This window comes from Paralichthys olivaceus, chromosome 13, assembly GCF_024713975.1.
Source record: "Paralichthys olivaceus isolate ysfri-2021 chromosome 13, ASM2471397v2, whole genome shotgun sequence".
Taxonomy (NCBI): domain Eukaryota; kingdom Metazoa; phylum Chordata; class Actinopteri; order Pleuronectiformes; family Paralichthyidae; genus Paralichthys; species Paralichthys olivaceus.
The window spans coordinates 20,532,857-20,557,324 of record NC_091105.1 but is presented as its reverse complement, the minus strand read 5'-3'; the positions used below and the strand labels follow the sequence as shown (position 1 = coordinate 20,557,324).

Sequence of the window (24,468 nt, the reverse complement as noted above, 5' to 3'; positions counted from 1 at the left end):
CAGTACAAAATCTCTGTTTTTAATTATTTGGGTATCTACTTAATGGTTCTCATTTTTTTTTTAATTTAACCTAAAAGACAATGTGAATGTGTGAATGAACTGACATCATACATAAAAATACAAGTTCATTTTCCTGATTTCTTTCCCTCCATTTTGCATCTGAGTGGAACCCATGCTTGACAGGTCAAAACACTTTACAGGATCAGATGGATTTGATGAAAACACTCTGGCTACATCCACACTGATATGTTTCTGTTTGAAAACACATCAACTCTGCTTCAGATAAGCCCTCGCTAAAATGGAGAAGTTTGAACTGCTGCTGGCTGTGTTTTTGTTTGAAAACTCAGGGGCGGCGTTTTAGTCTGCACGATGGAGACATTTAGAAATTATGATGTAAACACTCACAACCGCCTGCTGATTGGGTCTTTTCGATCCCAACCTAGCGCTTGATGATTCGTTAGTCTCACATGACCCCCTTTCGGAGAAAACAAATCGGCATTAGCTTTGGCTACCAGTGTAGAATGCAACATGGATAAAGCAATTACAAGTGCTCCTGACTGTGTTGTCTTTGCAAACAGCTGTTGTGCAGTTAAAATCTGCATTTTACAATGATTCAACTGCATAAAAGAGTAGAAGACGAGCAGCTCCTGTACGTGCACGGCCACTCGATACGCATTTTCAGGCGTGTTAGTATGGATGGTTATTAAAAATGATAGAGTCAAAACCCTTGTGTGGACAGACACTGTCTTTTAGTCTTAGTTTGAAAGTGCCATTTTAAAATGAAAATGTTGTACGGATGTGGCCGTGAAATACACATGACAATCCGTTGGAATTGGGATAGATACGAAACCTTATATTTTGCATTAATGAAACCTTTAAGTGTGAAGGATATCCAAAAAAAAGAATAAACAAAGACGAAATTCCCAAAACTTTTTGGTGCTTTCATTCTCCTTTTGGCTTCTCACCTTTTCTATTGAAATATATTTGGCTGAAGTATCATCATTCAACAGTGACGGTCCTTTTGGGAGGTAAGGGTTTAACCATGAAACAAGAGTGTCTGCAAAAATGCCAAGAACTAGTTCTTGACTTTCTCTGGATGTTGAAAATCAGTACAGATGGACAAGTCATGGCTACTATCAGCCAAAAACGCGTGTATATTTATTCCAAACAAAGCTGTGAAGATTCATAATTAATGTGAGATTTTCACAGTTAACACATCAACTTCATTTTGTTAAATACACTGCAGCTATAGAGGGATGAAAAAGTACATTCTGTCTGGTCCAAGTGTAGTGTTTCTTGCTAAATAACTAACCCTTTGTCCTAAACTCATACAAACACTGCTTCGCCTGTAAAAAGCAAATTGAACTAATTTTGCATTTAGAGAGTCTGTGTTTGTGTAGGCGTGGAGCATTAATGGTTCACGTGGAGGTTGCTAGTCTCACCGGTGTGTGTCCTGTAGTGGTCCTTCATGGCCGACAGGTTGAGGAAGGCGTAGTGGCAGGAAGGCCAGCCGCACTTGTACGGTTTTTCCCCACTGTGCAGTTTCCTGTGGTTGTTCAGGGCCCATTTTTCACTGAAGGTGCGCTCACACAACTCGCATTCAAACTTCCTGCAGGAGGAGGAGAAGAAGAGAGGCAGAGAGGAATGAGGAGGAGGGGGGGAAAAAAACGAAGAGTTATTTACTGATCCCAAAGCTGACATAAAATGCTAGAAAATCTACCCTGTGAGAAAGGAAATGGAGGTTGCTGGGTACGAACGCTCACACCCACAGAGCACAGGGCTGTATGATTGCGTGCTGTACATCTACGCCCCCACTCGCCCCCACTCACTCACTCTCTCTCACACACACACACACACACACACACACACACACACACACACACAGAATGCAGTTGGCTGCTGGTGTGTCATGTCTGTATAAGCAGGCATTGATTTTTCTGTCCTGGCCTGCCACCTCCACCATTTATTCTCTGCTTTGCACCAGGGCCCAGAGGACTAGAGAAATTCTGTTACAGTCCACACACACAAACACACACACACACACACACACACACACACACACACACACACACACCCCGCAGGGCCAATGGGGAGAATAGAGTTCACCTGTCCAGTGTCCCCGACCACTTAGCCAGGGCTAAATGAACAGTTTGCAACATTTTACCTCTCACTCCTCTCATAAGCTTCCTTCCTCCATCTTAACATCTCTTCAAACGCGTCCTTGTCATTTATGGTCACATCATCAACATCAGTGCTCACGCTGCTTTACATAGTCAGTATCAATCCAATAAATGCAAAAACATGAATTGTCATGTGTGGTGTGTGTTGTTTTGTTGTACGATGCCAAATGCCTCTTCTGAGCATCAGAGGAGAGAAGTAAATATGCATTCCGTTCTTTCTTTACACTGGACATCTGTCTATTTCTCCATGCCAACGCCTACGACGCAACAAAAGCTTCTTTTTTTTTATCTATGTGTAGGATGTGTGCACCTATATTCATCTGCTGTGTTATTAGACTTCAAGAGACACATCGAAGCAGAAAAAACAAAACAATAGAAAGAAAGCCTGTGCTTGAATTAATCTTTACCCCCGCGCTATAATTTAGGCACAGAATGACTAATGTGCGAGTCATAAACAAATGAAGTCGGGTTTTGGGGAGCATTCGTCTTGCAGCGAGGGCCATGTTATTTTAGGGAGGGCAGCTGTCTTTAAGTCCTGATTGTGTCGCTTAATCCCTGTGGTATCTGTTTCATAGCGAGCAGCATGACACTCACCTGAACAAATAATGACTCCAAGCAGCATGTAGCATGTGTCTGAATCAATAATTCAAACTCATACATCTTCCTTACTGGAAGGAGGGAGAGGAGGGGGTGGTTGCAAAAGAGAATGTGAGGGGAGGGAGGGAAAAGGGGAGAAAGGATGGAATTAAAGATGGGGAGGTGGAGAGAGGGAGAGACGGAGAGACGGAGAGGTAAATGTGTCCCGGCTTCCATATCAATCTATATGTTCCATAAAGATAAATCTAAATGTGATATGCATGTCGTCCCCCAACTAGTTGAGAGGACATTTTAAGCTCACTTACCGGGAAGGATGGAGCAGCTTTGAAATGGCGCCTTTATCACCTGGCTCTAAGCTCAAATGCATATTTAAACATCTCTGTTTTCCTCTCGTTCTCATCAACTGACTTGGCAGAGAATTTATTTGACCAACAGATGTAAGTCTGCATCTGTATTTCCTTCCCCTTCCTTCCTCTCTGTGGTATTTATAGAAGCAGCTCGTCGCCCATGCCACCGTGGGAGAGGTAAATAAGATGAGTGAAGAGATGCTATCTTTTATTGTAAACATTATGCACAACACTCCTGCTTTATGAGCTAAACGGGCCATTGTTTATCACGGGGCGTAATCGCAAAGCCAGGCAGGCAGGCAGGCCTTGACGTGGGCACGCGTGCTGGGATGGAGAAAAACAAGGGAGAAAGGGAAGGCAGGAGGAGAGGAGAGAAGATGGAGGAGTCAGGGCTGGCAGAGTTGACTATCAGTGGGGGTTTTGTAAGGATGAGAGGAGGGTTTGCGTCTGTTTTTATGGGATCAGATGGAGTGCTTTGATCTTGTCCCCGCATGTCAGATCCCGTCACGATCCACCGTCCCGCCCATACATATGCATACTGCCTCTAAACAGCCAGGCACCATGCAAAACACACCAAAGGAAGGATGTAGCGGGAGAGAGGGAGAGAGAGAGAGAGAGAGAGAGAGAGAGAGAGAGAGAGAGCCGGAGCAAATGTGCTTGTTTATGCATGTGTATGAAGGAAAGATGGAGAGAAAGAGAGGTCTGCCAATTTAAACCTGAAGACTTTATATTATGCTTCCAGACCTGAATTTAAAAGCAACAAAACAACCTCCATAAATCCAGAAAATGCTGCCAGAAACCTCAGTTTAAGATTCAACAGTTTGAGAAAGTTAAATCTCAACAAGGAATTTATGGTTTGAAAGTACACAGTGGCCATGTGGCTGTGATTTGTAACTCTATGTAATGAAGCGAAGGTGATGGTGATGATTTCAATGCAGCAAAAGAATAATGGCAAGTCAAGAAAAAGAGGAGACACCAAAACAGGTGGTCTCGGTCTGGATCAGTGTAAAAACTTTTCGGGGAAAGTTGTTGGATGTTTTGTAATTTTTCAAAAAGACAAAAATGATTATTCACTGCTATCCTCTGTTTTTGTAAAATTAATGTATTTGGGTTTAGGGCAGATCATTTTAAGAAGGCCCTGAGAAATGTGATTGGCATTTTTTTTTTGACACAGCACAAAATTTAAAATGCTTTCATTTATATAGAGGTTTCTAGTCTTGATGAGCATTCAAAGTGCTTTACAGAACATTTTTGCCATTCACCCATTTGCACACACATTCAGTGCATCTATGTGCAGCACTTTCTCTATCCCACATCACTCACACACTGCCGGTACAGCCGTGTTTAGTCTCTCACCCAGGGATACTTTGGCAAGCTGAATGGAGGAGCCGGGGATTGAACTACTGACCTCCTGCATGGAGGGCGACCCGCTATACTTCCCCAGCCACAGCTGCCCAAAATGCTTGATCAGTTAATTGAGTACATAAACATCATATTCAATGAAAATGAAAACAACCATTAACAGCAGCCGTATAGTCACTAATTTCCCCTGTGCATTTCCCTTAAGACACCTGTGTTGGGTGAGAGCATTGCTAACAAAGCTTTAGGGAGTTGTGATCCCAGTGTGAGGATACTTTCTCTGTTGTATTTAAGTAACAAGCTCAAATACTTTTAGGTCTGATATTTAAAGCAGTTCACTATTTAAATTGTTGTTGTTCGAGCATCCTGGCGTTAAGGCACTGCATTCTGGAGAGGCCAAACCACAGTCAAATGAGAGCTGCTGTAAATTGTATGAACATAAAAACACTTAAAAAGCAAGGAAACATTTTTCAGAATCACACTTGCTATTGACATTTACTCTGAGACACAACTGATCAGCTGGAGGCCACAGCGAGAATAAACATCTGTAGCTGTGCGAGCAAGTTCTACCTTCAGTCATTATATCACTGCTCTTCTTCCTCCTGCATCTCTCTATCTCCTCCCTTGCTTTCCTCCTCCCTTACCCCCCTTCCCTCCTCTTCTGATCACGCAGCAAAGCAACATGATTGACACCCTGTGCAGATTTATTCAAAGACCCAGGTGGGTCCTCTTGCCTGTACGTTCAGAGAGCTGCATGCTACTGTGTCTATACTGTCACTCATTACCATATCTATACTGTGGTGTGATCCTGTCATCAGTTCAGGCATATAGGGCTACTGTCAGAACATCACAGGCCACACTGGCCTTAATTGTGATATAAAATCCCTAAGGAGGAGTTACTGTACCTCTAACAGGAGGTGGAAAAAAAGGACCTGACTCATTACCACACACTCACTGTCACCCCCAAGTGGTGAGGTGCTGCTTGTTGTCTGGGACCTTGCAGAGAGTGTGCTGATAGTATGAACTGTAATTGTGCTTTCTAGACAAAAAATAAGTAGGAATGTGATTAAATAGGCCAGTTTGTATAATTAAGACCACAAAAACGTGTTCTCGAAATCTACAAATCACAAAATAAAGATGCTGTCATAAACCAAACAGACGCCCCTGCTCCTCCTGACTGCAACTTCAGGTTTGTGCTTCACACGGAGCATCTTTTTAATTGACTGAATTAATTGCGTTAGCCGTTTTTTAAGACAGCTCAGAATTCCTTCTCTGGTTTCCTCGTCGTGTTGGCCGGTCGGTGTGAGAGGAAGCAATCCGCCGATGCTCTCACGCTGCAACACAAAGACAGAAAAGAGGGAGAGAGGCCGACTCTCGCCTCAAGCCAAACTGACACAAACAGACAACTTCAAAGTGAAGACTGTTGTTTATTTGGTGAAGGGAAAAGAGGGGGGAGATGGGTGAGGGGGGTAAAAAGAGAGAAAATTTATCTGATATGCAACTGTCAGGAGAGCATTTTCACATGCAAAATAGCGAGTGAGTGAGAGAGATTACCTAGAGGGAGGAACATGACAGCATTCACTAGGGTCAGGATGGATCATCATCTTCAGCCCCCTCCTCCTCCTCCCTCATCTCTCTCTTTTTCCCTCCATCGCTCTATCTTTATCTCTCTCGTGCTGCGCTTCCCTTCCTCCTTCCTTCCGTTTTCCCCTACTCTGCCTTTCCCTCTCATCCTGTTTTCAGACTCCATCACTCTGCACTTCGACAACCCGGCAGCTTAAATCCAGACTAAATTAGCTGAATGAAGATTAAATCATTTGGCCCTGAGCTCTCCAAGATATTGGGAGGAAGACTGAGTAAGCCTTAAATGGTGTCTGACTGAGCTCGGACCTATATAGAGTATGTGTCTGAGCAGAGGCTCTTCCTTCAATGGCAGTCAATTGAAACCTGATTAGAGGGGGGGTGTTGGGTAAAAAATGGGGAAAAGATTAAATTTCTGGGACAACTGTTTCCTAAGTAAGGCCGCTGGCTTCGTTATTTTTCGTTTGCGTGCACAATGTCGACCGACGACAGGCTTGTTCCACGGGTAAGATATTGAACTGAGCAACATCATCGCTCACAGTGCTCAGGAGAAAGCGCTGTAGTCAATGTGGGCTGTGGCTACTCGGATCAGCTTTGCGGGTGGTGCTTGTTTAACATTCAAACAAATGAAGACAACAATTTCTGGCCCGACGCAGGAGACACAACAACGGCACAAACTCTGCGGCAAAAAAAAAAGAGCAGAATCTCCCAGGAACAAGTCCGAGAATTATCCCAGCATAAGGGCATTTTAAAGTGAAATATCTATCGAGTTATATCATACTGAGACCTGCAGGAGTGTAGCCAGCTTGTCACACAGAACAACAACTAAAACCTCCATGAAGAGGCCACATGTGTCTGCAGAGTATTGTAGATGAACCTCCTCTGAGAGGACTGCTCCTGCATATGACTGCAATATAAACAATAGCACGCAACAGAGATGCTGCTGCTGATTTATGTTTACCTTCAATCCCGGGAGAAAGAAGAGGAGGAGGAGGAGGAGGAGGAGGGGGAAAAAAAAGATAATGAAATAAATAATAAAAGACCAGGCCCATCAGATAAGCTCCTGTTTATCCCGCTGTAGGGCAAATACAAATTGTCAATTTAATGAACACGGTGGACGTGATGAAAGCGGGGTGAAGGAGCCTCCTGCCTGACAAACAATCAGGAAATGTTATCTTAATATTGTTGTGCTGTTATTCAGCCCATAACTTAGGGGGTGGGGAGAGACCACGAGGAAAAGGAGGTGGCACGGAGGGGAGAGGGGAGCGAAGGGGGAGCAGGGAGTCACAAAGGCCATGTCCCTCTGTGGTGGCCCTGTTATTGCCTGTTTTTATTATGAGCCATAGCTCAATAGTCCCAAACACACTTTGAAATACACAAACCTAAATGTGAGCCTGGGAAGGGTGCGCGCACACACACATTCACGCATACACACACACATGCACGCATGCACATACCAATGTACATGTACTAGTCTTTTCTGCAAGAGGATGAAACAACATGATTTTGAACAAAACCTCCAAAATGATCTATTTCACTGTGGGTATGCGTGCACTACTGTGATGTCTTTTTCTCAAACTCAGTTAATTTAAAAGCTCAGTAAGTTTTACAGATTTCAGACTATTAATCAAAACATTTTAACTGGAAAACTGCAAATCAAGAGCACCAAAACGCTTCTTGCTCAAATTAGCAGACGCTAAAAAGTACTGAAAATCTGATTTATGTGACATGGTTCGGTCAAAGGCCTTTTCTCAACCCCCCCGCCATCCTTCCACTGGCACTTTAAAAAGTGTCCAGATGCTTCACAGCGCAAAGTTTTTTTAGGAAGTCTTGAATTTAAAGCATTGCAATCTGAGCAGCCACCAAAATTAACTATTATCTCCATATTTATATATTGCCGGCACTAAATTGCGTCCGTAAGAATTACTATCAATATGAATATCTGCAACAATAACTCAGCCGCAGTGCGGAAGACAGGATGCTCTTTATCAGGCTTCTGATAGGCCTTAAATACAGCACAAGGCAGCCATATCAGAGCTTTTTCTCTCTAATATCAGGCCGCATTAGCACCTCGTAAATCAAATTACACTCCTAGAATTTCATTAGGCTCACCTGCCAGCGCTGCTGTGCTGCAGAAATATTTATGTTTTTATGCTGCAATTGTGCACTCTCAGGTACACAAAAGAGAAGGAAGGGGGGCGATAGGGGAAAAAAATGGGTGATAAACCTAATTATCTTTTAAGAATACAGAGAAAATGTGTCATAAATTGTGGCGATCCTGAGGAGAGCTGGCGTCTCAGAAGCCTGTGGGGCTGAGAGTTGGGGACAAGTCTGCACCGCTGTTTACCATCTTTAACCGGGGCTACACTCTCACAATCCAATTAGCGGCTTCCCCAAATTCACTCTAAACAGAAATCAAACAGGATGATGTATGATGCCGATCAGTGGATTCTCAACAACAAGTTAATCTGATAAAGTGGGAAAAAAACCAACACTGCTAATAGCACAACTACTTGTTAAAACTGGATTCAAATGTTATGATAGGAGTCTGTCTTTGTTATTTAATTACCTCAAAAGAATTTCACATTTCCATTTGTTCATTTGCTGTTGTTGTTGTTTGTTAGATTATATTATCTGCATCATAAACATCTCTCTGGTAGCGTTTGCTGAATGCGAGCCGAGACTGGGGGCGTAGGTGGAGGTGGCCGTGGGAAGGGAACGCTAACGTTCTCGCTCCGTTTTCTTTCCCATCTGGAGCGGCTGGGGTCTGGATATGGATTTTGATTAGACACAAAGGGAAATGACTGAGCCAGTGACCGTAACGACAGCCACTTAATAAAAGGTACAGTTTATACATTAAAGAGCTTCTAGTTGTAAATCATTCGGCCCTGTAACGACATGCATTCCCGTCCCAATACCAAACCCCTAACAGGCCTCCCATATTTACTCCGTGGGTCCTAGCATCATTTTAGAATAATGAGCTATGTCCCTTATCTAATTAACAGGGGCCTGGGTTCATTTGTTTTTTCAGCCTCTCTCTTCTACCACGCTGAATTTAGGAAGCTGGCATATTGGTTTAACGTGCAAATATTTAGCAAATTTGCTCTGTGGTATGACTGGAATAAGTTACATTACGGATAGTGTGGCTGTGACTTTTGTTGTATGTTTTGTGTAAATGCTAAATGTTACAACTAGAGGCTGTTTATCCGTGTTTTTTGTGCAGGTGCATGTGTTTGTGTGTATACGTGGGTGTGTGTGCTTCAGTGGGCAGAAGTAAAAGAGCGGGTCCATTCTCTCTCTTATTACTGGAATTGTAATTCAATGATCACCTTAGATCACACACGTGCCATAAATCAGATAGGCTTGACAGAGGATGAAAAATTGTATTAATAATGTGAAACTTATTATACAGTCCCAAATGCTCCCTTGATAAATGACATTGTTTGGGCCTGACAATGATTGCATTTAAAACATTATTTCTGTTTTTTTTGTGTGTATAGGTTTGTGTGTACGTGCACACTGCAGGACACAGCAGCAGCGGTTCAGGGTGGGGAAGACAGAGGTGGGGTTCCCAAGCTTCATAAAATATTCAAGATGTTTCCCACCCTTCTCTCTGGAGTCAGTGGGCAGGCGATGGCGGTGGCAGTAGGGGTATAAAATATGTGTGTGTGTATGTGTGTGTATGTGTGTATATACTATGTGCGGCCAGCACAAGTGAAATGGCTGGTGGCTCACCGCAGCATAAACACCCAAGCTCCCAGACCACAGAAAGGAACCATGCACATCTTCAAGTCATAAAGCAGCGTGTGTACTCACACTATTATTACAGCACGTCTTTGTCAGATATTAACAAACGTGAGGAACTGCAGAAAGAAGCTGCACAGGGCTAATCATTTATGAACAAGTCAACTATTGCCTCTTCTTTTCTTTTTTTAAATAACTGATTTCAGGAGAGTTTATTTTTCTTCATAACTCATACTAGAATGCTACTATTAGAAAAATAAGTCTAGACTCGGCTTGAGACAAAGGCAGCAGAGACATTAAAAACTCGGAAATTTAATGCAAATATTGCAACTGCAATGTTTCTTTTTTTTCTTACTTTACTACGTCGTATCTACACAAGCTGGGTCAGGCAGGAATAAAACCAGTCCGGTTTGCATTCAGTAACACAGGAGACATTTGGAGACAAACCTCCAAACACAAAGGTTGCAGAGTTAGAGAGGCAGTAAAGACAAAAGGATCTGGCACAGGCCCTCTGTCTCCCCACAAGGACAAACACATTAAGTTGTAGCACATTATTTCGCTAATGCCGTCTCATTCTCAACACCTGTCTATATGGATAAAGTGCCCTTGCTCAGTGCATCGGCTGTAATGAGGGATGTTGTGTCCATGGCACAAGATTGAGCCAGCAAACCCCAACCTGTCTGCCAATACTGTTGTAAACAGTCCATCAAAACCAGCGAGAAGAAAATGTCAGCTTTAAATATGTTCTCACACACGTTTCTTTGTATTCAAGTAACAATCACAAGACAGGGCCCTTTGGGATTTGTAGCGATCCAGCTCACAAGTACTAACATCCATTACTCAGAACGATGCAAGCAAGAAACACTGAATCAATCATCATAAAAATAATAAATAAAAGTTACAATCCAATACAACATCAGTAAAGGGTACACTTGACAGCGACCTGCCTGCCTGGAAAAAAAAAAAGGAACTGGGAAAAAGTAAAGTGTGGTATTAGGAGGGTTCAGAGCAGTGGACTCAACTTTAGACGCCTCAATACATAGGAATGTACTGAAACACTGCAAAACAAAAGTTTGCAGAAATACTGTGCAGATCTTTTCAAGCAAAAGGCAAACGTTGCACATGTTCTGTAAGAAGGTAAACGTTGCACTTTGATTGGTTGGGTAGTTGAACTACACAACCTATAACCTGCCACTCGTATCAGCTCCAGAAAAACTGGTGTCATGCAGCTCTGAGTTCAAGGAAAGTCTAATTAAGTTGGTGGATCGCTGCAGTCAGATCCCTGCACAGGGACGCTGAGACCCAGACTGCTCTTTCCCCTGTAGACTCGGCTTTCCCTGCTCGCGTCCTCTACTGTACTATATGTGCGACACAACCCCAACACCCCCCCCCCCCCCCCCCCCTTTAGTGATCTTATTACCCCCACCCCCCATTTTACTCTCCCTTCTCTTCTCCTCCTCCTCATTCCTGCAAATGACCATGATGGGAGGCCATTCATCTCACTCCTTTGGCCACCACGACGAAATAAATCAAGAATTTTTCCTGCAAATATAACAATATTTGTATTTGGGGTGGGGCAGACGTAATTGATGACTGCAACCGTGCTAATTAAAAACGGCAGAGGTTTCATTAATCTTGGTCATTGGAAGAAGGGATAGTGGGGTAGCTGCTACAACATTGGCTGGATGGAGGGGGGGACAGGGCCGCCGCCTCCATCGTCCGCATCACTCAGGTGATTTGGACCATTGTCGAGTATATTAGCGTGGCGAGGTTAATGTGGAATGGCCATTAATAATCACAACAAAAGTCTATAGAACACAAAGCCAGTCTCTGTCTGGGTGTGTTCTTCTACCACGACAGAATCAAACAAGACAATAAAGTGAACAATCACATGTGTTAACTGCCATGTCCTGGCTGAAGAAGTTAATTGCTTTTCTGACTTTTCTTTGTAGAAACTCTTGTTTTCTTTTGACACACAAACACACACAGAATTAATTACTACCAACTTCTTCCTCTTAATGCTTTGCTTGTGTTGTCAAGACTACCAAGAGTCACAGAGTCACTGACTCTTAGGACAAACACAATGTCTGAGCATCAGCTTTGAGTTTCACAAACATACACATAATTTGAGAGAATGATAATTTTGGATTATAAATTCTCTGTGAATAAATCATGGGGTTATTGTTGTTTTTTGCATTTGTTTAAGTGCATTTCTTCAGCTTTACAAACTTTATTTTCCATGTTAATTGATTTTCCCTGGATTTTAAGAGAAAGATGAATAGATAATATATATATAAAACAATAGTTAACCTAAGAAGGTTATGCTTTGTTTAATTGTTTGTTAGCGGTATTAAGCAAAGTGTACTCTATGAAATGTTGTGGAGTGGTGGGGACATGACCCAAGTAAGAAGCCATTCAATTCTGGTGTGGCTCTGGATCAGGGGGCAGATCCAGGATCTTGCAAGTATTTCAACATTTCCTGTTGATTTCTCATAGAATAATCTAGGTGCATCTTTCTGTAATGACAAAATCACAACAATATGGTTTATAAAAGGTTTTAAAAAGGTTTAACAAAAGTTTTATTGATCAATAGATTAAATGATTTTTAAAAAATGGAGCTTCTTAAGCATTGTAACTAATTATAACCACTGGAAGCCAGTGGATAGAAATTAATTTCCATGACTCTAACCAACGGTGTAGAAAGCAGAAAGTCAAAACGATCCAACAAATGAGTCACAACTGAGCGTCTACATAAAAAAGGAGACGTGAACAGACCCTAGAGTTGATAAGACAGAATTGTATTGTTACTGTTGTGCCATTACAGTGCAGACAATTTACTAAGCAGCTCCTATGAACGGTGCAGATGGATTTCATCATCACATTGTAATGGCTTTTACATGTTAATTCACAACTTTAGCTTCTCCACCACGACTCAGCCACAAAATAATGGCTACCCTGCATCTGGTAGAGGCGGTGTAGGGCAGTGTATGAAGCATGAAGAGAAACAGAGAGAGAGAGAGACAAAGAGAAAGAGATAGAATTAAACAGAGAGAGGGAGAGAGTGAGGGAGAAGAGATGGGTGCGTGGGGTGGAAGCAGTAGCATATGGTGCCACGCTGCCATAAACAAGCTTTATGAAAAGACCGGGGACGTTTATTTAATCATGGAATACCTGAGGAATCGCAACGAGACACACACTTTGTCCCATTATTGTTAGCCCATAAATTTAACTGCTTTACCAGAACGATGAGGAACCTGATACAGCCACCGAAGACAACGCAGGGAAGCAGGTGAATTTATGTATGTGTGTGTTTGTAAAGTGCACTGTGTCGTAGCCATGGTAAAGATGTGTGTGTGGGGTTACAGATGAATAGCCTTAACTGCTACACACTGGTATCTGTGTATCTGCAAACACTGGACTATACACTCTGTAAAGTGCCTGTATCTAGTAGGGACCACACATGATACAGAAGTGTCCTCTGTTTATACACAAGCCTTTAGATGCTCACCAGTCATTGCCATTCTCTAGAAAGCTTTCTCTAAACTGTTATTGTTAAGAATTAAAACAATTATGTGATTTAACAGATCATACAACAAGCATATTAGAAATTATGTGGTGGGTCTAAAGGCCTCCTGAAGTAAGAGCGGCGGACGACCAAATGAAGCTGTGCACTGCACTGACGTCATTTCAAAATCACACACAAGCTTACAAATGCCCAACACACGGCCGTGCATTTCACATTGTGCATTGTGCAGAGACATGTATAGGTGAAGACAAATATTGCCATGTTTGCCACACACATGGACACGCACATTAGACTGTGCAACACGCAAATGAACTTGAAAGTTCACAATTACAGTGCAAACACACAGAAAAATAATTGCAGTGCATGAGCAACGGTGTGTCGGCGAGCAGACTTCCACATAAATACACACCCACACACACACAGCTCTGGGTCAGGGGGACAGCGGTAGCTCAGAGCCAGCTGTGACCTGCCGGTCCAGGTGCTCAGGAAAACCGCTGTTAACGGCCACGATTGATGATCTAATCAAACTGTCACCACACCGATCCGCTGCAGTGGGAGAGGAGGTTGGGGTGGCATGGGAGTGTGTGTGTGGCGGCTGGGGGGGGGCGGAGAGCAGGTGGGAGGGGTGGGGCGTGGTATCCAAGAGGCCTTGTGCATGCTTACCGTTAGCCCAAATTGAGAGTGACAGTCTCAATAGTGAAAAGGCCTCTTTCCCCCCCCCCTCTAAGTAATGGAGGAAACAACTCCAGCGGTCTTCCGGAGGATGTCACATAATCAAGGGAGCCCCTACAACACCCACCCCCCCACCCCAGCTATAACATCTCAGCTCAAGTAGAGTGTGGGGGGGCCGGAGAGTCTGGATGTTGAGGGATGATATGGTACAGTGCAGGACCAACGGCCCATGCCGAGCTGATTATAATGAGTTCTGCATTGTTGGACACTGAACACACACATCCACACAAAGTGCTCTCCGGAAATCAGTTAGAGCTGATGGTGCGCCTCATGACCCCCATCTTGTAAAACCCTCGTCCCATGGGATCACAAAGGGACTTTGTTATTGTTGATCTGGTGATGTATTGTTGAACTATCACATGCAGATATGACAGTGCTGAATATGAAACCTAAAATTACAGCTGCATTCCTTTTCATTGTCTAACTGCAATAATTTCCAGTGACTCATTGTGCAGTGAACAGAGGCTGTTTCTCATTTGGCTCAAGACTCCTTAGAGGCCCCTAAAGGGCCCCAAGAGCCTGCACAGGACTGTCCAATGCATGGGCCCCAGACCCCATTTTGAGCACCGCTGTGGAAGTGGCGTGTGTGTTGTGTCTCCTACACATGAGAAAAGACACAATTCAAAGTTTAATTTAAGTAATCCATTGAAGGAAGTAGCTTGTATGAGTGAGTCTGGAGCAGTTTTAGTGCTCTCCAGTCAAATTAAGATTTTTTACCTTTATTTTATAATCATTTATTTGAACAATAATAATCCAAAATTCAAATGTTTTAACCTGATACAGAATAAACAATAGTTTTATCATGTATGATCTCAATCCTGTGAACACATATTTTGCATATTTCTTGAAACATAACATTGCTTAAGAAATGTTTTATTTTTATTATGATAAAGGTTTTTGTAATAATTATGTTAAACAGATTTAAATGGGGGCTTTTGGTTAGTTCATAGAAATTAAATAAATGGTGTTGTCACAGGTGAGTGTGCAAGTATTTTATTACATTACTAATCTGTAAAATATTGAAATATATATTTATTGGTTCTTTTACAACAGCCTGCATCGAAAGTCATTTAGAATGAAATAAGACACTTTAAGTAAAATACAATCTCTAATACATCTCTTTTGAAAACATAACTCCACAGTATATTAGCATCTCTGTGCAGCTGCATGGGAAGATATGATAATACTTCTCTAGTCCACAAACACATAAAATGAATTAAGTGTTGCTATATTTAGCTAAAAAGAGAAAAGTTCAGGAAGTTGTCCAGCTTAATAGCGGCCTTGTTGATCGCTGCCTGTTCTGTGTGTGTGTTAATCACCTTCCCCAGGATATATCCACGACCGCCGCTTGCCAGTCCAGCTCGCATTAATTTAATCGCTGCTCAGCTAATTCATTGATTAATTGGTTCATTAGTGATGCCTGGCAACATCCATTTCTGCCATGACAGTCTGATGTTTCAATAGAGAAGAAAAACAGGCTGGCTCCAGCCCAGTTTTTCCACAGTCCCACTGTGCATAATGTCCAACCACTGTCAACAGTTAGCTGCACAATTGTGTCACTGTATAACTGCCTGGTTTTGTGCCACAGGATGTGAAATGAATATGAAGGTGAACTGAGCACATTCTCCGTTCTTGTCTGCTTGAGTAATGTCACTTGGGCTTCAGCGGTGGGTGACATCATTCTTAGGGAAAGAAAAACTTCAAAAAGCTGGAGGGACTGTTGGAGCTGCACTGCCGAGATGAGGTAGATGCTGTTATGGGAAGACAAACCACTGCTGGAGATTTATTCCACAAGTCAAGGTCATGTTCCTCTGACATGACGAGTGGTTTCCAACTCTGGGACGAGCTGTCAGCTGCTAACTAACATTATTATTAGTAATAGGAGCCAATAGGACCTCGCTGCACCCTGCAACAGGAAGCCGGATGTTAAAGTGACCGACAACAATGCACAGGAGGGCTGATGTGACATCACTGGTGGAATGAGATGGCCATAAAGTAGCTCGGATGTACGGTGCGTGACCTTTGACCTCTCTTCTCCGAGACACAGGCCCAGATTTATAATTGGCATTTGTCACAGTTGTGGCTCCCAAGCAGTTGTGGTCCTGTGATTTAACTAATCATGAGCAAGACCACAGGGGTGGCGATTTTAGAATTAAAGTGTGTCAGCTTTTCAGAGAACCAACATGCTTTGCTCACTCCGCCCTATCCCCACAGACACACACACACACACACACACACACACACACAATTCTGCACCATATGCCCATGACAAGTGCATAAAAATTGTTCCCAAGCGATAGCACAGGCCAACCCATAAAAACTTAATGCACCTAATTTTCCAGTAATCAAACTTTTATAGACTGCGATGGCTTTTAAACTAACAAATTTTAATTATCGCTTAATTTTAACAGCAATATTAACGCGATCCCTCATTCTGTGAGTGTTCATTCTCCATGAAATATTGAATAGGGTAAACAGTGAGGCGCTGTCCGCTGGCTCCTGTTCAAACATGCAGCCAGCAAACACAAAGGTGAGCTAGGGGTCGCTGAGGCCTTGCCGGTACCAACACCAGGGTCTACGTGTGCCGCAGCGGGGACCTCTGGGAAATGGAGCTCCTCGAGTGCAAAAAGCGCACAAAATCAGTGTGCTGATGTTGCACTGAGACTACAACACAGCATTGATCACTGGTGTGTGTTGGTCAGCGGTTATAATGTGATCCTGCCTCAGTGCCAGACAGACAGTTTCTCTTTATGTTGTTGCAGTAAGTTTGATTTGCCTGCTGCCCTTGGGTGGCTGAAAACGAGACCTTACCACCCAACACCAAGCTGGAGAGACAAAGTGCTGACACAGGCAGATAAGGGAAGGAAGAAAGAGAAAGATTAAAGAGCAGATTCATTATCAATAATTAAGGGAAAGGATTTATTTTAATGAATTAGGGGTTGTCTTTATCTACTCTTTATCTCCCTATCGCCCTGCTAACTCTCTTTCTCTCTCTCTCTCACACACACGCGCACGCACGCACACACTCACACAGGCGCACGGTATTTGTGTGACTTGACCCCTGCCTGCTCCTTGTGGTCCATATTGCCACCATGCTGGCTCCAGGCAGGGCTCTTCCGCTCTCGCTCCCCGCGTCCAGCCTGGACGGTCCCGGCCCTTGGTGCTAGGGCAATATGGCCGCGCCGCACGGCATGCTGGGTCGCGGCAGCAAGCCCAGAGCCAGGCGCTGCAGAGCCAGATGCCCGCTCAGCCGAGCTCAGCCCCTGGCACTGTGGAGCGAACGACCACAGCAACGTACAAATCAATTCTGTTGTGTGACCATGCCCAAATAGAGCGGTGCGCTTTGTAAGCTTGATGATGAGGATATTAGTTAACTGCACGAAATCTTGACAACACTAGAAATGAATAAACATATAAAAACATTTCAAGAAAAATAAAGCTAGTAAACATTTAGATAAACTAAAGGTAACTATGATGGCAGTTTCAATCTGAAGCGAGCATCTTCTCTCAAAGACTGATAATACTGTGGACTCTTCTTGCTGCAGTCATGTAATAACTAATGCTCTGAATATCCCTGTCTTCATTTTGTGAGTCATCACACCTGCGCTGCATGCATCATGCTGGCTATTTCTGGATCTGCGCTCATGCCTTTTCACCTGGTTTTCTGTTTTCTTCTGAGGGATTTTAACACCCGCTTACTTGGCTCAGACATACAGTAATGTTGTATTTAAAAAACGACTAAAAACTGTGAGCAGCCTTTCGCAATTAGACATCTCCCAAACACTGAAAACATTCTCCCCAGCTGCTTGTATCATGCCTTCCCTCCTCCGACTTTAGACAAATATATCTTTCTTCTGGCTTGTCAGCACTCCTGTTTCAAGAGTGATGAGTGTATTAGTCCAAGGAGTTTATTATTACAAGCGTGAAAATGGCAGGCGTTTTAACAATTACCTATGAAAACAGGTGTGTGAGACAGGTCAGTTGTCTTTTGGCGCCCTGTTTTTAAAGAACTAATTACAAGCAATTGAGGCAAGGTCGCTGCTGTCAATCATGCGCCTGAGCCACTCCCTTGTAGCTGAAGTGTTGGTTTAGGTGACTGTAGGCTCTGTGTGCCTTCACGCCACACAGCATCAATACACACACACACACGCACACACACACGCACGCACGCACGCACGCACGCACGCACGCACACACACATGCACACACACGCACCAAGGTTATAATACTAAACGACATAGATTAAAGTGGTGAGATAAAAAACTAAATTGGTGAAACATCTGAAATCTTTTTAGATGATGGAGAAGGTATAAAGAGAACATTTTTCTTCTAACCTTGACACACTCACGCTCACACCAATAATTTTAGAGAAGAGGCAGTCATATTGGAAAAGTGTTTCTCAAACGCAGCGACACACAATTTATTCCATGTTCCTCCTCAGGGGCACATGCTGTACTTGTTAACGCCACACACTCAGCGGTGACGGTCGCATCCTTTCTTTGTTTTATAATCAAGATAACGCCATCGTTCTCCTGAGAATGAGCAGCTTTCATGTTCAACAATCAATCAACATCAATAAAATTAAACTAGTGGGAATTCTTTTTACAGATTCTGGAGACTTTACTACCATTTTTCCCGGTCGGTGTGCTCAGACCCTGCATCCATTAACGGAATAAGAGAGATTATATATTCAGATGAAAATGCACCGAGGAACAGCAACGATTCAACTTGGTGTTATTACAAGTGGGTGACAACAAAAGTAACAACTTCTTGTTATCAGTCTGGGCTGTAATGCAAAATGTTACAATAAAAAACATTTTGGGATCCCTACAATCCATTACAGTCTGACAGCACACACAAGCAGGTTTATAGTGTAAATTTGTGAGGACAAGAGGTCTTCGTAAGTACACATCTGTAACAAAGCACACACACACACACACATGCAGGCAGACAAAAGGACAAAAAGCCCTCATCTCCGCTCAGTGCCTGCAGTGAGGAGTGGTGGTGTGACTGAGACGAAGACCCAGTTGTGTCACTTTACAACAGTTCAGCTCTCTCTCCCTCTCTCTCTTTCTCCCTTATTCTCCCCATCTCTCTCTCTCTCTCTCACCCAGAACCTGTCAGATAGTTGGAGTCTGTCATCACACCCCTCCTCCCCCTCCGACTCCTCTTCCCCCGCTGGGGTTAGAACGGTACATTGAGGCTAATATTAGCCTTTTATTTAAAGTCAGATCTGACCAGTGTCGGCCATCGCATCCCACTAAAACCATTAATGGGAAGGGATTCAAATGAGACAGTGAATAACAACAGAAAGTTATGGACACAACATGCTTTCTTTTATGTGAAAATACTTAAATAAATCATGTGTTTTTAACATTGTCCTCCTGTGATCTCTGAGGTTTCCTTTAACAATAAAAAACATACAGGGTAAGCTCAGAGAAGACTCAATACGACAAGTAAATTTCCATGTTTGTGACCAAAGGGAAGTGCTGCATTTAACTTCAGTTGCCACAGTGTGTGTTTTTGTACACTGTTATGTGTACCATACATTGCCCATCCTTTACTTTAATGTTTAAGATATGAATAGTCTGCCCTTTGGCTATGTCACTGCATGCAATCAAGCTTCCCGCTGCCCTTAACTACTTTAGAAAGGTCAAATGGGGGCAGATTCCCCCAGATTTAAGTCAATCAACTAAATATAATAGTTGCACAAAACATTATCAGTACTACCATCCTTTTGAAAAAAAATACGGGTGGGATTTTGTCCTCCGCACAGATACCCACCCAAAATGACTTGGCATTTGAGGCCCCAGATGGATTTGGATAAATGGAGCCTGGTGTTACCTACGGGTAGTCAGGTTTCTTCCTCCTGCTCTCTTCCTTTGACTAACAGATCTCCCCAGCGTTCTAAAAATACCAGGTGAACAGGGCCGTAGAGATGGTGATGAAACTGCCTCTCTGACACTGTCCCACTGCAATCCATCTCTCCACCGCCTGCCAGCCAGCATATGTTTGCAATTGGCTCCCCCCAACAGCCCCCGCCGCCTCTCAACCCACCCCCACTGGTCCCTAGTTGCTGGTTCAGATACCCCCCCTTTACACAGAAACACACGCACACATTCACACGTTTTGCCATCCTTTCCCTCCCTCTCTTTCTCCCACAGCTATCATCCAAGTCTCCAGTTCTGGGCTTTCAAAACCAGTGCAGTTATCAATCACTGAGCCAGCACTGTCATGTCGGACCAAACCTCTCATACACACACTTCCTCTCTTTACCATTCCTCCCTTCTTTCATCTCTCCTCTCTGCCTGTCTCTTTGTCATCCATCCTCGCTCTCTCCTTCTTTCCCCTCCTTTTCCTCCTTCTGCCCTCCGTCCTCTGCCTCCTCTCTTACACTTGCCCAAATTTGTTCCACTTAATAAGCCCTCCCCACTGACCTTGTGCTAATTAAGCTGCACTGTGTTGGAAATATGATGGTTAATTAATGATGAGATAAATTCTGTCTGCAGGACTGTCAGAAAAATGATGACACCGTGTTTTACAGGTTTAAATAGAACAAACCTTGTGGCCGTCCTCCCTCTAAGAGGGTGTGTGTGTGCATGTGTTTGTGTGTGTGTGTGTGTGTGTGTGTGTGTGTGTGTGTTTTTTGGTGAGTGTTTAAATGTGCAGAAATTAGTGGGAAAACAGAAAGAGACAAAATAATGGATGAAAGAATGAGATCTTGATGGTGATTTGCAAAAGTGTGAATATACAGTTTGTGTGTTCATGTGCATAAACATAACTGTATGCAACCGTACATGTGTATGCATGTGTGTTTGTGTGAGTGTGTGTAATGATTTAATGTGGCATAAAGGCTGAGCGGAGCGGAGTTACTGAACACACACTGAGCTCAACACTATCAGGTAACACACAGACCTTACAGCTCCATTCATGCCCAGTGTGCTTATATGTGAGTATGTGTGTGTGTGTGTTCTGTATGACCTTGACTGTGTTGCCACTTTCAGTTACAAAAGCCAAGAGCACAAAAGGGCTTTGAGAGTGTGATGCTGTAACATATGGGACATCTTAACTGAATATTCAATTAAAATCCAAGTGTCGTCATAGTCATCGTCAAAAATGTTCAGATTTTGGGATGATGGGGCAGCAGCTGTGGCCTACAGTTTAGAGAAATGGGGCCTGGGACTAAATCCCTGGACCAGCAAGAGAACATATGGGAGGGGGGTGAATGAGAAGCAGTTTTCCCACCCTCATCATCCATGGCGTAAGTGCCACTGAGCAAAGAGACAAACCCATCACTGCCCATTATTATTGCCCCTCGAACATGCTTAAAAATTGCTGATCCCTCATTTGAAGCCATGGTTCCCACTCAATAAAATGCCCTTGTGGCTCTGTGGACACCTTCAACAATAACTGGCCTTTCCCAACTGTTTTTTAATGTGTGCAAATGCTTTGTCTGATTATTTGATAGTTTAATTTTAACAACGGTACTTTTGTGAAGCACTCTGGACTTACTTTGTGAAGGGTGCAACATTAAATAAACTTTACTTACTTACATTGTTTACTGCTCCCAGATTTCCTGTAAGTGTAAAATACTCTGACAATAAAGGATTCCTCTTCTAACTTGTTTGGACTAAAACTGGTGCTTTTACTGACTCTGTTAAAAAACATTTTACCAGATGAGATGTGTTTTCAAATCCCACATTTATGGTGGCTGCTAGGTGACATCAAAATCCTGAGCAGTAATATTTTCCTCTCTCAGATGAAGTTTATCTGACTGAATGTGACATTTATTCAGTCACAAAACAATAAAATGAACTTAGGTATTAGACTTTTATCATAGTGTAGTCATACATCTCTTGTCCAACCATCACCGGCTTAGTTATAAGCAACAGACTTGTAATACACCATTTATTGCAATGAAATCATGAGATACAAAAAAATCTGAAACACATGACAAAGTGAAAATGGAAATAGAAACAGGAAGCTTGTGCCGAGTGTAGGGATCAGAGGAACAGTGAAGGCAGACACTGGTCTTTAGCAGTCCCTGGGTAGCATTGTCAGCATGCTGCTAATATGCAAACATAAGGATTTAATAGAGAAGAGGGAGAAAGTGTAATTGTTTTCATGGAGCAGAGGCAAGTGGATTTTACTTTGTGGGTTTTTTTGTCTGAGGAGCTAAAACAGTAGTTTTTGGTGATTTGCAGGTGAAAACACGTGAAACCATGCAAACTAAACTTTTTTAGACTTGAGACTTGTTTGACTTACTTTCATTTGGTATTGAACATATTTTAATCAGTGTGAGACATATTCTGCAGGATTTTACTGTACATACATAACAGTGTTTCTTCTGTGCCACATGGAACTGTAGTGATGGAAGCGTCCACCTTACACCTGGAATTGACTGTTGTTCTGACACTACCTTTTTCTTTTATTAGTTTAATTAATAGCTGTCCTTTTTTAAAACTTTTTTTTATATCTTGAAAGTTTCTATCCACTGTTAACAGAAAAAAACATTGCTCAAAATGTAATCTTTACTACAGCACAAAAGCCAAAGAGCTAAAATACATGTCCCAGTCAGTCAGACTAATGGTAAACTACAGAAGACGTTGGTCTCACTGGTTGGCCAACAGATCAGACCATACTGTATGAAGCTGTGAGTATTAATTATAATGTTGCTTAAGAGTTGTATGGAGCTGTGTCAGCTGTCCCTGGATAAATAAAGGTTAAAATAACAGAAATGTGGATGAAACAGAGGCTCTAAGCATTTGAGGATATGAGGATTTGTTTCCATCTAATCCAGATGAACAGCTGACAGTAGGAATTTAGCTGATAATGTCTGCGAGATGGAGAGGCATCTGGTCGGGCCGCTTTCTTCAATATCTGAAGCCACTTGTCATATTTAATACCACATGTTGTCAAAAGTATCAATTTGGCTGCGGAGTAATGAAAAAGCGGGTCTGTTTCTATTTTAGAGGCTAGCTTGACAGATTGAGAGGTGTTTAACGTCTCGTTTTGGCTTGTCAGGGTAGAAGGGGGGGGGGGGGGGGGCTTCACAACTTCATCTCCTCATCTTTCCTTTTCACACACGCATATACACATACACAAGCACTGACAGCAGGGCTCTGCCTCTGATCGACAGGGCCAAGCGGGAGACATTACACATACACAGAAACACACGCGCTCACATGCGCAGACAAAAATGGTAAAAGAAACATCATTCATCCTTAATTCAAGAGGGAGAGCAGAAAGTAAGATGAGGGAGGGAGCCAGATAAAGTTTGACAGAAAAAAGGGATGTAAGCAAGCGAGCGAGACAGACAGAATGAGTGAAAGCCATTTAACTCATTAGGGAAAGGGAGGATCTCGAGTTATATATAACTTGAAATTTAACTGTGAGGACTTTTTTTTTTTTTTTGCTTTAAAAGCTTGCAGACCTCCATAGGGGTTATAGGAGTCAAATCATCTTCCAAAATCCTGAATTAATTGCCTGCTGTATCTCTCAATTTAGTCTCCTGAAATAAAAATGATGAGATACTTGACAGTCAGGATCCAGGATAGGGCAACAGATCTGAATCTAATTCTCCCTTTCATATACGTAAGTGTGCTAGAAATAATTTCACTGACAAGATTTACTGAGTAGAAGTCAGACACATGCTCGTTCTTGGCTCTCTCTTTAGTATGGCCTGCAAATAACAACAGTCACACAGTATATATTGTACCAAAGTGAAAAAAACATCAGAAAAGCAGATTATGATATGCAGAGAGTGTGTGTCACATTTACCTCTCTTTAGGCTGCCCGACTCCATGTTTTCCCAGTAAGTGTGTGCTGAGGTGTTTCTTCATCACAAAGGCCCATCTATAAAACATACATAAAAGAAAAGAGTTGACCAAAGAAAACTTTCAAACCTTGCAATGCTGATCAAACTCTGCAGCCATTTTCAGTCATGAGCTCCGGGAGATCTCTGCACAGTGGGGTCTGGACTTTGCCTTTCACATATAAAGAATGGCAAAGGAGATTCAATGGTCAGATGTGTAACAACAGAAACATCTCCGGAGTGTTCTGGCGAGGGGTCATACAGCACTCAGTGGAGTGGAGAGTGGGGACATTACGTATGAAGACGCTGCAGAATTCACATGTTTGTTTGTAGCACATCCACATCAGTATCACCAAATTGACATATTCATTTGTGTATTCTACGTGCAAGTTCTACAGACATAATTCTTACATGGGCTCCGTCAGACAACGACTTTTACAAAAGGGGGGCTGGCAGGTGAATATCTGGAGTCTCTGACCCGGACATTTGCATTCTCACATACAGCCCCACCTGATAAGTTCAGGTGAATATCAGGAGTTTGTTTTCTTCAAAAGAGAAAGATAGATGCTGGTGGATCATCTCTACAGT

General features: G+C 42.8%; 1 protein-coding gene across 1 annotated transcript in view; it reads right to left on the bottom strand.

Annotated features, from left to right (window-relative positions):
• Positions 1-24,468, bottom strand: part of znf407 (zinc finger protein 407) — a 147,183-nt gene that overhangs the window by 59,086 nt on the left and 63,629 nt on the right. Inside the window, exons 5-6 of the mRNA XM_069537466.1 lie at positions 23,847-23,921; positions 1,443-1,609 (exon numbers count right to left, since the gene is read on the bottom strand). Coding sequence (XP_069393567.1) covers positions 1,443-1,609; positions 23,847-23,921 — 242 coding nt within the window. The remainder of the gene's footprint in view (positions 1-1,442; positions 1,610-23,846; positions 23,922-24,468) is intronic.